Source organism: Choloepus didactylus, chromosome 1 (genome assembly GCF_015220235.1).
Source record: "Choloepus didactylus isolate mChoDid1 chromosome 1, mChoDid1.pri, whole genome shotgun sequence".
Lineage (NCBI taxonomy): Eukaryota > Metazoa > Chordata > Mammalia > Pilosa > Megalonychidae > Choloepus > Choloepus didactylus.
In genome coordinates, this window is record NC_051307.1 from 239,202,166 (window position 1) to 239,215,284 (window position 13,119).

General features: G+C 43.6%; 1 protein-coding gene across 8 annotated transcripts in view; it reads right to left on the reverse strand.

Annotated features, from left to right (window-relative positions):
* SRGAP3 (SLIT-ROBO Rho GTPase activating protein 3) overlaps positions 1 to 13,119 on the reverse strand; it is a 355,578-nt gene that overhangs the window by 259,097 nt on the left and 83,362 nt on the right. For 3 of the 8 annotated variants that reach the window (XR_005211341.1, XM_037800909.1, XM_037800928.1), the window contains exons 1-2: positions 4,102 to 4,813; positions 496 to 629 (exon numbers count right to left, since the gene is read on the reverse strand). The exons of 1 other annotated variant lie outside the window; for it this stretch is intronic. Coding sequence is in view for 4 of the 7 variants with exons in the window: in XM_037800909.1 (XP_037656837.1) it covers positions 496 to 498 (3 nt within the window). In the remaining 3 variants the exon portion in view is untranslated. Of the gene's footprint in view, positions 1 to 495; positions 630 to 4,101; positions 4,814 to 13,119 lie in introns of those variants that run through there. 4 more of the 8 variants (XM_037800931.1, XM_037800916.1, XM_037800911.1 and 1 more) reach the window with 2 other exon arrangements.

Here is a 13,119-nt window from a genome sequence, read left to right on the forward strand (position 1 = left end):
CTCAGTTGGAAGTTGGAAGATTTGTTATGTTTTGTTTTTTTATTTTCTTCTATTATTTGATCCCCATATTCCAAGAAAACTCTTAGCAAAGAATATACCATATATGTAGCATCTTTTCAAAACCCAGCACAAGATAAAGTACAAAATAGATACAATGTTTGTTGAATAAATGCATAAATGAGTGAATAAATGAATCGCTGTCATCTTAATACCTGCTTTTGTTCCCTGAAATTCTACACTTTTGTTATTAAGAAGATAGCCTAAAACGACTATCAATGTGAAATACAAAATAAAATATTAAAGTCAATCACTGCATTTCCATTTCAATCTTCTATTAGGTTGAAATGGAAATATAAACTCTCAATAAGTGTAGAACAGGCCATTATGTCTGACAGCAAGATAAATCAGAGCCCAGGATACTGAGAAGCCCTGTAAATAAGATCACCAAACACTATCAGTGATCTCTGAGGGAATTGTGGAGAACAGGATAAGTACCATAAAGCTGGAGACTGGCAAATGTTGTTCTGATTTTCAAAGGGCTTTGGAAGGAATTATAGCTTGCCAGTTCCAATCCAGAGAACGTGATGTCACTCTCAGGCAAGGTTCTTGAACAGATTCTAGGACAGCACCTAAGACAGGAAGCAATGTCTATTTAGAGACAGCATAGGATCACCAAAGAACAAGTCATGTTACATCCATTTCACTTTCTTCTCTCTGACAAGGTTCCTAGCCTAGTAGATTGGAGAAGTATAGCAGACATAATTTACATGGTGCAGTACAAGGGTGGGCAGTGAAAAGGGCTAATTTGATGCTTGGGTTTTATTAATGGAAGCATTACATGGAGCATGAAGGAGGTGACAGTTGTTAGACAGGATATGTGCTCTCTGTTCCCCATAATCAGCACCACCCCTTCTTAGATAACCCTCACTGCAATGGTAGGCCAGCTGCCACAAATCACCTCACTTGGCCAGATCACAGCTTCATTCATTTATTATCCTATAACTGCTGAGCACTCAAAGGCATCAGAGTTTGCAACCCAGGGTGCAAGAGATCCAATGGAGAGTGAATATGTTAAGTGGTAGCAAACCATCTTCTATGCGGACACGAGTATAATCATAGTCCAGAGACTATATTCAGAGTCTCTAAATATCCAGTGGGCAGTCATGGGGAAGAGGCATCTGTCTTGTTCTATGAAGTCTCATGTGGCAGAAGCTACAGGTGGATGAGAGACACATTTAACTCAACATAAGAAAAGATATACTAGCCAAAGCTGCCCAAGAAAAGGATTTGGGGAGTAGTGAGTTCCCCATCACCAAGGATGTACAAGCATATGGTATATAAATGCTTTGTGAGCATATAATCAAAGGGACTCAAGTATCTGATTGGTAAGAGAAGGCATGAGTTTAAAAATTTTTACAATAGAAAAAATACCTTGTTAAAACATTAAACAATAAATTACTCAAAAAGAGATAAAAGGGAGTAAGTCAACAAAGAACTCGGCATCATTTTTAAAAATCAAAAGTTCCCTTCACAAACATTAATATAGTATAAAATCTATGCACCAAATAGGCCAAAGGACAACCAGGGAGAAAAGTAACTGGCATCAGGCATTATTTTTGGTTATTGGGCAATCATTCTTCAGAGGCAAACAACAAAGGCAACGGGATGAAAGAGGGTAAACAATGGAGCTTGATCAAGAGGCAGCCAGTCCCCACCCCAAAACTGCCATCTGCTACTGACATCAATCCTTCAAGGGGCAGCTTCAGGCAAACAATGTATTGGGAACACTATGCCTGGAAGAAAACCAGCCTTCATATTCCCAGCCTTGTGACCTTGGACAAGTCATTTAACATTACTGGGCCTCAGTTTTCTCATGTGTGACACTGAGCTCATAATAACCCTTCCTGTACATTGTATGGACCAAGCATAGTGATGTTGGAGAGTAAATCTTAGAAACTGTAAAACCCTTACACATGTCAATAATTATAATGATGACTTAAAAAAAAAGAACAGATTTCAGAGGGTTTCAGGTATAGTCATATCCTGGCCCAAGTCTTGTGAATTGGAAATAAAATTAAGCTCCTTTAACCAGAATGTAGAGAAATTTAGAGTATGGAAGAGACAAGATCATATGGACAAATTTCCTGATGAAATTCATTACCTGTGCTTGCTAATTAGTTGTCCAAATAAAGGTGAAAGATAAAAAGTAAAACAATCAGCCAGAGCAGTAAATGCTCAATTGATCTTCAGTTAAAGTTCACTGGCCCAGTGGTAGCAATCCTTTAAAAATGAGATAAGCACATTTCCCACCGCAATGATGCTTATAAAACCCAAACTGTTTAAAACTCAACATCCCCTTCTGTATGATGGCATTTTTCATGAGAACCTCAGTTTGAAAAAAATAATCAGCTAAATTAGCCTTATAAAACAAAACTTCCCTAAAAAGTCTATATTCAAGGACTGAAACTGAGTCTTTGCATTGAGCACCCGGGTAAATTCAAATTTCTGATCAATATAGGGCTTGTTTCTAAATTTTCAGCAAGGCAGAAACATCAAAAGTCACTCTTTACTACACTGAACTGAAACCTAAGAGAAGGAGATGGAGGGAAGAGAAGCGTTTTCCTGCTCAGATTCACCGTGGGGTCTACAAAGAGGTGATTAGCATGCCAGGTCTGACCAGAACCAAAAGGTAAAACACTGTTGGTGAGACTGAAAAAAGCAAACAAACAAAACAAAAGAAAACAAAAAACCCTCCCCTGATGGCTGCTGCCCTCCCAAAGTTTCCCGAGCATCTGATGTGTGTTCAGCAACCGTGGTAACCCAGCCTCCTGCTTTTCCTAGGAGGCGACCCAACTGCAGCAGCACCTAGAAGCAGGTGTGGCAACCTCAGCTCTTTGGAGCTCCAGATAACCAACTTGCTTAATAGTCTGCTCAGTAACCTCAAGAATAGGCCTCAGCATCTCACTGAGGATGTATTCTGTCTCTACTCTTTCTATGAGAGAAAGATCACAACATGCCCTGTGTTGCAGCAAGGAGACACCACGACCAGATAGAAAAACGAATGGTCAGAGGCATGGGCCCAGGCTCCCTGAGGGTACATCCTGGGAGAAATGGTGAGCAGAGTGGTTGATGCTTTTAGGTTTTCCCTGCCCAAGCTGAACCTAGAACTCACTGGGGTGGAGAAGCCCCAGTCTGGCCTGCTTGAGGATTCTGCCTGTGTTTATCTACTTGATTGTGGCTGTTTTCCTATCTTGCCTTGCTAGTGTGGACTTGTGGTGTCGGCCTCCAAAAGAAGCAGGTACCCAGTGGCACCAGAGCTGGAACAAGCAGCCAGAGGTCAGCTCATCCTCTTGGCAGGCTTCCCCAGGAAGCACTGAAGCCAGGCAGGGCCTACCAACCCCAATGGCACGCTGAGTCGTTTGCTTTGAATGAAGGCTGATGACCCTGAACGCTGGTGCACGGACCAGGACTGGTGCTGCACACTGCGAGACAGAATGTTTCCGCACCGAGCCCCTTCTTTATGCCTGCATTAGTTTGGATCAATATGCCTCATAACAGTTAATCCATGGCAACCCAGGCTGGCTGAGAGACCCCGACAAAGAAGTGCAGGGGGATGCTGCCTCCCTGTCACATGCCTGAGAATTCCAGCCCGGAGAAAGAGGCGAAGGCAAAACAACAAACCGCCTCCCCCTGCCCCCCCAAAAAAGCAACAACAAAACACAGATCTATAAAAAATATACATCAATATCTTTTCCCATCTGGGGATGGTGGGGGTGGTGACTGTCAAAATGGCCTTTAGAGTGACATGCCACAGTCAAGATGATGGAGTGTCAGCGACACTCCTAAAGTCGGGCATAGGATCCTCCTCACACACCTGCAATGCAGTGATTGCTGCCCATTCTATAATCCATACACCCAGCCCCAGCGCTATCTGCAGCTGAAACCAGTCCGGACTTGTGTGGCTGCCGCTGTTCCTCCTCACAATAAGATTACTGATGCATAACAACATTTCATGATGGCAGGGAGGAAAAAGGAATTAAAAAAGCCAGAGCAGGAGAAAAGGGGAGGAGGGGAGGGAAAACTCCCCAGCCGGCATCTCACCTTTTATTTGGGCTTCATATTCGGCAATGATCTCTTTGTCTTTCTTGAACTTAGTTTGAGATGACATCTTCCGACGGGGCCGAAGGAACAGGCAAGCTGTTTGATTTATTTCTCCTTTTCTTCCCGAGTCCTCTCTCAAACCCTGGGAATCACACAGCTCTGGTCGATTTCACAGGTTTAGGGGCTAATCTCTTTTCCTTGGCTGCAGAATGGGGGGAAAAATCCTTCTCCTTCAGGGGGAAAAAATTCTCTTCTCTTGCCGAGAAATGGCTCTAATAGATCGCACTGGTCAGCGCCTCTTGCAAAAGAACCACCCTAAAAGCACAGCAACCTGCCCCAGATTTTCAAGATTTTTCTTCCAAAAAAAATAATAACCAAGAGCACTTACGCACATGCACACATACACATTCACGTGCACTCACACACTCATCTGGACACACATACACAGCCACAGTGTACACACACACCCTCACTCACACGCGCACACACATTCGCTCACTCACTCACACACACACATCCACGAGAGGCGCCTCCTTGGTCGTGCAGACAGCCCCCGGCTGGCTTTCCAAGGCTCTGCTAAAGAGATGGTCAGGTTGCCAGAGGGCCGGTCATCTCGCATCCTCCCTTCGGCGCCTCTGGTCTGATGTACAGTGAGGCTCAAAGCCAGGAGAGCGAGATGGAAGTTTTCCTGCTGCAACGGGAGAACCCAAGGCTGGACTGCTCGCCCTGCAAAGCTGGCTCAGCTCTCCCCCACCGCCCTCGTCACTAGACTCCGCCTCCTGGATTTTATAACAACTGACACATTGTAGCCTACAGGAGAGCAGAACTCACTGCAAGCAAAAAAGGGGAAGAATCGTTCACAAAAGAGAAGGCAGCAGGAAAAAGAATGGGGTTGGGAAAGCCTGAGAGGCCCCTGAAAACTCCAACCATTAACAGCTTTGTTAGGGATTTTCCATTCAAAGCATAAAGGTCCATCTTTCCTTTACACCAAGCAACTAAATCCAATTTCTCAAAGCAACAGCTTTGTGACAGTTTGTCACTCTGTCCAAAGAGCCTAGTGGTGGGTCTGACCCATGTAGGAACATACATTTATATTTGTTGAGCAATTACTAGGTGGCAGGGATTCTGCCAGGTGTTTTACACGTACAGCTCTGCAAAGTGGTTGAGAGGTTGGACGCTGGAAACAGACACTGACCCGGCTTTGGGTAAGTGAAATACTCGTGGAGCCGCAGGTTACTCACCAGTAAAATGGGCTCTCCCTGGGGGCTTTTTCCATTCATTCTTTCAACAACTATTTATTGTAAGCTTACTATATGTCAGGCAAGGAGGAATACAGCAATGGTCAAAAAAAGCACACACACACACACAAATCCCTGCCCTCCAGGAGCTTACATTTTAGTCAGGGCAGGGCATCCACATGGCACCACTCTGGGGAGTCATCACCAGTCACGTTAAAATTCTCAGTAAAAGCACCCCTGGAGCCCAACTCAGAGTGCATTGTGAACCGTGCCCCCTGGAGCTATGCAAGGAGGCCCTGGGTAAGGAAGATGAAAACTAATGAGTAAATTATATAATATGATAGAAGATGTAAAGATGTTAAGTGCCACCGGGGGGGGGGGGGATATGGTAGGGTAAGGTTCATCAGGAATGACGAGAGCTCTTTTGAGGATCAAATAAGAATGTAAAGCTAAGCTTAGCACAGTGCCTGGCACATAGTAGACACTCAATAAATGGTAGCAATTATTATTACCTCATTCTGTCCCTCCCAACAACCTGACAACATAAGTATTAGTATTGCTCTTAGACAGAAGAAGAAACCAAGGCTCAGATATGGGAAGTGGCTTACTCGAGGTAAAGCACTTCAAACCCAGACTGACACTAGACTCTGCCTGTGGGAACGCTCAAAAGTTCCCTACATTCTATCAGGGAGATCAAACCCATTATGAATGCTTTCAAGGTAGAATAAGATTCATTCTGTAAGAATGGAATCAAACACTAGATGGTCACTGACGGCTGGAATTTCCCCTATCAAGATTGTCATTAACATGTATTTTTCACTGAGTGTGGTATTTCACACTCAAAATAGGGATACCCCTTAATTTGCTTTTTTTAAAAGTGTATAATGATTTCATTTGGGTTCAGAAATGAATAGACTACCCATGCCAGTGAATAACAAATAACACAATCCACTGAGGCTTCCTAGAGAAGGTGGCAGTTGCAGTGTGTCTCCCCAGATAGGCACGGCAAGGGGAGGTGGGGATGGGCAGGGTATTCCTGGAGGGAACAGTGTGAGCTACGGCCTGCAGGTGTGAAACCACAGAGTCTGCTTGGAAAAAGCACAGGGAGATGTCCAGTTGGTGAATCATGGGGCTTATTATAGCTTCACGCCTGGAGACAGGAGATCGCAGAGTTCATAAATAGATGCTACTGGCCCACAGCCATTGCCAACACCCCCTTGCCTCGCCCTTCCCAGGGGCATGCTCAGGCCCTCCACCATATCCCACCTGACCAGCTCAAAATAGCAAAAGCCATACACATATTACCTGAGAAATATGGGCTCAGAGATTGGCACCCCTGTCTCAAACCTAGATTCTCAAAGGAAATGGGAACTAATAACATGCACCTTGGAATGGGACAAACTAGATTCCATTGCCACCTCTGTCATTTACTACCTCTGAGAACTTGAGCAAGTAACGTAACCTGCTTCTGTGCCTACCTGTGGCAGGAACTCAGAAAATGTCAGCAAGACTCACTATTATTAAAATTTTATATTTTAATATAAACAATTATTTCTAAGAGACCTATTTGCAGGGCACTGAGCCACAGAAATGTCACAGAGAACCATACTGAACTGAAACAGTGTATACAGTTGTGTGTATACAGTTAAATCAGCTGAACAGATGTAAATTCTGGTTTTGCCATTTTCCAGCTGCATGTGAGGCCTTGGGTAGCTTCTGTGCCTTCTCTGAGCCTCTGTTTCCTCATCTGTAAAATGGGAGTAATCTCACCCACCACACAGGAGCCAATAGGACTGTGGATTTAAAGTGCCCTGCATATCCCACAGAGGTTATTTCTTCATCGGGGCTAGGAGATGATGCTCTTTTACACACATTTGGGTTGGGAACAGGAATAGAGGGAAAAAGAAAAGGGGAAGAAGAAGAAAAAGTTTGTGTCTCCCGCACACAACTGATGTACATCATCCCAAATCCCCTATCTTCAAGAAGAGGTAGGTGTGCCCTGAAAACGCCCCTGGCAACAAACCCTCGCCTTTCTCTTTCTAATCCACCCTAGTCTCCCAGCTCCATGTGGCTACTTCTTTCTTGCTGTGTGAAACTAACTTCTATTCCTGATGTTTATCCTTCACGTGACGGTAAGAGAAACCAGAACACCCCCTCGCCCAAATAAATACATTATGTGGCAGGAGAGGGGCATACCATGTGATTCTATTCTGTGCCACCCCCAAAGATATTCCATTGTCTTCAGGTTCATTTCCTAAATTCTTTTAGGTATTCCTGAATTATACTAATAGCTACAATTTATTGACTCCTCGTTCCAAACAGGCACTGGGCCAAGAATTCTAAGTAGATTTTATCACCGACTCTTGGTGACACCCCAGTAAGTCGCTAAAATCGTCCCAGTTTTGCAGATGGAGAAACAAAGGCACAGAGCAGTGAAGCAATTTGCCCAAGGTCATCCAACTAGCAAGTAACTGACTCCATTCAAGCCCAAGTCTGACCGATTTCAGAACCCAAGGGCTTAACCAATACATGATTCTACCCCAGAGGAATTACTGTGGGAATAACTGCTGTCAAGTATTAAAATATTTGTCAATCTCTATAATTACATTCATTCCAATACAGTGTTCAATCCAAGATTTACCATTTTTTTTTTAAAAAATGGAGGTTAAAAATATAAGGTAAATATGTACAAATATCAATTGGTGGGGCTTAAATTAGAATTACAGCTGAATAATCAAAACTTACTGAACTGGTTTATTTTCCTGGTAGAAAAAAAAAGACTACACTTGGAGGAAGAATGGCTAGACTAGTTTTTTATTTAAGGCAATTTTATATTTCTGGTCAAATATGAAACTCCCTCCGGAGACTAATAAGAGTACAAATCTTTTACGACATTCTTCATGTCACCAATATGCATCCTTAGCCAGCTTGGCGAATAGTTCTGTCCTTCAGTCTCTGTTCTACAAAAGGAAAGGAAAGCAGAACTCAGCTAGCTAGTGGTAGAATTTGATACAATCAATAGTGATGATAATGACATGCCTTGTATTTATATATTGCTTTATAGTTTGTAAAGACCTTTCATGTTGTTTATCACAATAACCTTGGAGCAAAGTAGGGCTGTTTTTAACCCCTGTTTTACAGATAAGGAAATGAGTGGATAAGTGGATGCCTCGATGGGAGAATTATTTTATGACTCACATGTAAGAACTGTGTTTCAAGCTGTGTCACAAAACCTGTAAACTGTAAGACTGAAAACTGATCTATCTGACTACATTAAATTTTTTTAAAAAAATCTGCCTGGCAAAAACCACCATAAGCAAAATCAGAAATCAAATGGCAAGAAACATTTGCAACACCTAACATGGGCCAAGGACTAATTTCCCTAATACACAAAAATGTTCTTTCAATTCAAATATTCATTGCAACACTACTCACAACAGCCAAGAGGTGTAAACAATCCAAGTGTCCATCAATGGATGAATGGACAAACAAAATGCAGTATATGCATACAATGGAATATTATTCCGACATGAAAAGGAATAAAGTTCCGGTACATACTACAACATGAACGAACCCTGCAAACATTATGCTAAGTGAAGGAAGTCAGCCACAAAAGGTCACATATTGGGTGATTCCATTATATGAAATATCCAGAATATGTAAACCACAGAGACAGAAAACAGAATGGTGGTTGCCAGAGCTGGGTGGATTGGGGAATTGCAAGTGACAGCTTAATGGGTGCAGATTCTCTTTTAGGGTAATAAAAACATTTTGGAACTAGGTAGAGGTGATGGTTGCAAAGCACTGTGAATGTATTAAGTGCTGCTGAATTGTACACTTCACAGTGGTTAATTTCACCTCAATAAAATGTAAATTTCACCTTAATAAAAAATACAGTTTTTAAATGTTCCTTCAAAACCAGGAGAAACAGCACCAACATACCATAGAAAAATGGGTAAAGAATACAAATGACAGTTCACAGAAAGGGAAATACATATTAAAAGTTAATCAACCCCACTTATCCTAGACATAAATCAGGCCTGGCTGGATCCAGGGGCTCTAACAATGTCAACAGGACACTGTGTGTCTTTCTCCAACTCTCCGTTCTGCTTTCCTGTATGGTGGCAGGCTCTCCCGATAAGATGGCAAAGGTGGCTCCTAGCAGTTCCAGTTCACTTTCTCCCAGCTTGGCAATCCCAGCAGAAAAGGCAAAGCCTTTCCCAGGAGTTCCAGCAAAAGCCCCAGGAATGGTTCACTGGCCCAGGCCAGCGCACATGACGATGCCTGAATCCATCGCTGCTTGGCCAGGCCTAGATCATGTGCTTGCCCCCAGAGCTGGGAGGTGGAGTCACCCCACCAACACATATGGACTGAGAGGTGGGGAGAGTCCCCAAAGGAGGATCAGGGTGCAATTCCAGAAGGAAGAGGAATGGATGCTGAATGGGCAACACGAACACGTGTCTGCTAGGAAAAGGACATGGGAAAGAAGGAAGGGGGTTCACAGGAGAGATCCATGGAAAATGTGATGCTAGCAGCTTGAAATTATCCAACTGTGCTATTTATAAAGTACCTTTTCATCCATTATCTTGATCCTCACTTAGTCTTTTGAGATAGGTTATTGTGCCAGTTTGAATGTATTATGTCCCCCAGAAAAAGCCATATTCTTTGATGCAGACATATTAGTGGAGATTAAGTTGGAATGTTTGGATTAGGTTGTTTGCATGGAAATGCACCCATTCAACTGTGGGTGATGACTCTGATTGGATAGTTTCCGTGGAGGTGTTGGCCCGCCCATTCAGGGTGGGTCTGAATTAAATTACTGGGGCACTATATAAGATCAGACAGAAGGAACAAGTTGCTACAGCCAAGAGGGACACTGAAGAAAGCACAGGAGCTGCAGATGAGAGACATTTTGAAGACAGCCATTGAAAGCAGACTCTTGCTCCAGAGAAGCTAAGAGAGGACAAATACTGCAAGTGCAACTGAGAGTGACATTTTTGAGGAGCTGCAGCCTAGAGAGGAGCATCCTGGGAGAAAGCCATTTTGAAACCAGAACTTTGGAGCAGACGCCAGCCACGTGCCTTCCCAGCTAACAGAGGTTTTCCGGACACCATCAGCCATCCTCCAGTGAAGGTACCCAATTGCTGATGTGTTACCTTGGACACTTTATGGCCTTAAGATTGTAACTGTGTAACCAAATAAACCCCCTTTTATAAAAGTCAATCCATCTCTGGTGTTTTGCATTCTGGCAGCATTAGCAAACTAGAACAGTTATATTACCCTCATTTTACAGATGAGGAAATGAAGACACAGGGAGGTTGAATGGCTTCCTCAACATCACATGATTAGCAAATGGAAGAGCCAGGCAAGAAACCATGACACCAGACCTCACATGTGGTGTTCTTTTCCACACCACACAGGCACCAGTCCCTACTGAGACACATTGCAGCACACAAAGGGAAACTCACAGGCCTCAGACACTTACCCACTTGACTCTGACTGGCTTTGCCATATCTGGAAGCTGCTTACTGGTCCCCACCCCTGCTCTGTCAGTCTCTCAGCAAAATGGGCCTGGCTAACCCTGGAGAGTACTGCTAGGTGAGGCTGCAAAAGTCATCTGGCTTTCCAACAATAACACTTCCCATTACTCAGCCCAGCTGTCCCCTTGTCCATCCAAGGGCTGGGGAGCCCCAGAGACAGTGATTCACAGTTGGGCCTCGGAATCCTAGTTCCAGAAGAACAGAAGGAAGGGCTTTAAAACCCCAGCCATCAACGGAGTTTGCTCACTTACAAAGATAATACATTTGGTCCACGGCCTCCACGGGGTTAAAGGAGAACAACTTATTACACCTGGGGACCCTTGAGCTAGACTAACACTTCCGGCCCCTCTCCCCACCCCTCACTCACTCCTCCTGTGGCTACCACAAATCCCTGGGAGAGGCTATCTAATTCAGGAACTGAGTTAGCTAGCCTTTTTGGACATGCACCTAAACTATATCCTCCAAATCCTGCTTTTTATCATTAATAAAGCTCACATTACGAGGAGCAGAATAACAAGAATAAATTCTGTAATGGGGTTTGAAGCCTGACTCTGCCACCTACTGGCTATGTGACCTTGGACAAGTCATGCAATGTGCCTTGGGCACACCTAATAAGTGCCATATTAAGTGTTTGTTAAATAAACACAAAATTTCCATCTGTCTGTCTCCTGTATCTACTTCTCAGCTGGTTCCAAACTTGAAAAGAGGAAGAAAGAGGCTTTAGATATTGACCCTATGAAAGTCCAACACACAAGAACTTACACCTTTTTAATTTTCTTTAATTCTAAGGTGTGGAACAGATCACAGCAATAACATAGTCCATGGATGGTTTGTCAGGTAACCAAGCTGCAAAGACTCAGGCCAGAGCCTGCAGAGCTGAGGATGTCACCCAAGTCACAAGTCCTTAAGATAGCACAGGGGGCAAGGAAGGGGATCAGGAGACCATGAAACAGGAGCATGGGGAGAATGTTCCAGGATCAAGATAGAGTGACAGACTGAAGACTCCCAGAGTCTCTGCCCCCTCATCTCTGCAATGGAAGAAAAAGACAACATTTCAGGGTTCTTGGGAAAATTAAATGAGATAATAAATGAGAAGCCTTGACATACAGATATGAGGAATTATTAAAGGATCCCACAGGCAATTCAACAAGTGTGTTCTGATCACCTTAAATGCCCTTGAGTGGGTGTTGGGAGAAGCAAGAGATGAAGAAGTACCTCGACCAAGGTCTCACAATTCATAAATGATGGAGCTGAGATCTGAGTCCAGCTGATCTGACTATGCATCAGAGATCATCTCCAATACATCACACAGGCCACCAACTGCCAGTGGATTCATAAGCAATCCAGTGATTAGGGTAAGAAATTATGTGTCAAATTATTGGTTCTCATCTTGTTGCAGGTTAGGAAGTCCAAAGAGTGATTGTTTCAAAAATAATAATAATGGGAAAAAGAAGGGTATAGGGAAAGGAAGTAGCTATACCAAAGGATATGAATAGAAGATTTTTATTCATTCATTTAATAAAAATTTATTTAGTCAACAAATAATTCTGAAGTACTTAGTATGGGCTAGGCATTGTGCTAGATACAGTAGTGAACCAGACAGACCTGGTCCCAACTGTTATGGAGATGATAGTGTGATGGTGGAGATAATTAAACAAGCAATTATAATTCAACGTGATGGGAAGTAAAGTGTTCCACAGACTGGGAGGGCATAGTGAGGGCACTGGATGTAGACTTGGAGGGTCAGGGGCGGCTTCCTAGAGGCAGAAACTTCCAGGCTGGGCCTGGAAAGACAAAGAGCTGGAGATGGCAAGTACAAAATGGGGAGGGGAAACACTCCAGGCAAAGGGATGGCATGAGCCGAGAGGTGGTAATCAGTGTAGCTGGAGCCTGCAACTCAAAGTGGAGAATAGAGAGAGGAGGGACTAGAAAGAGAAGCGGGGCCAGATTGTGAAGAGACTCCTAAGCCTTTACTCTTAATATGGAATGGGCTCAGTCCAAAAGGCACTTCCTCAGATTTGCCTTTTAGAAAAGGTGACTCCAGTGGCAGTGTGCAAAATGGACTTGAATGGGCCAGACAAAGGGCTTAGAAAACAGTTGAGAGGCTGTTTACCGTAATTTTGGAAAAGACGAAGGTGGGTTGGGCAAGATAAACTGGATGCTATTATTGTCCCTGTTTTTTCAGATGAGGAATCATCTGATTCAAACCCAGATCTGTCTCCCCACAGAGCTACCCATCA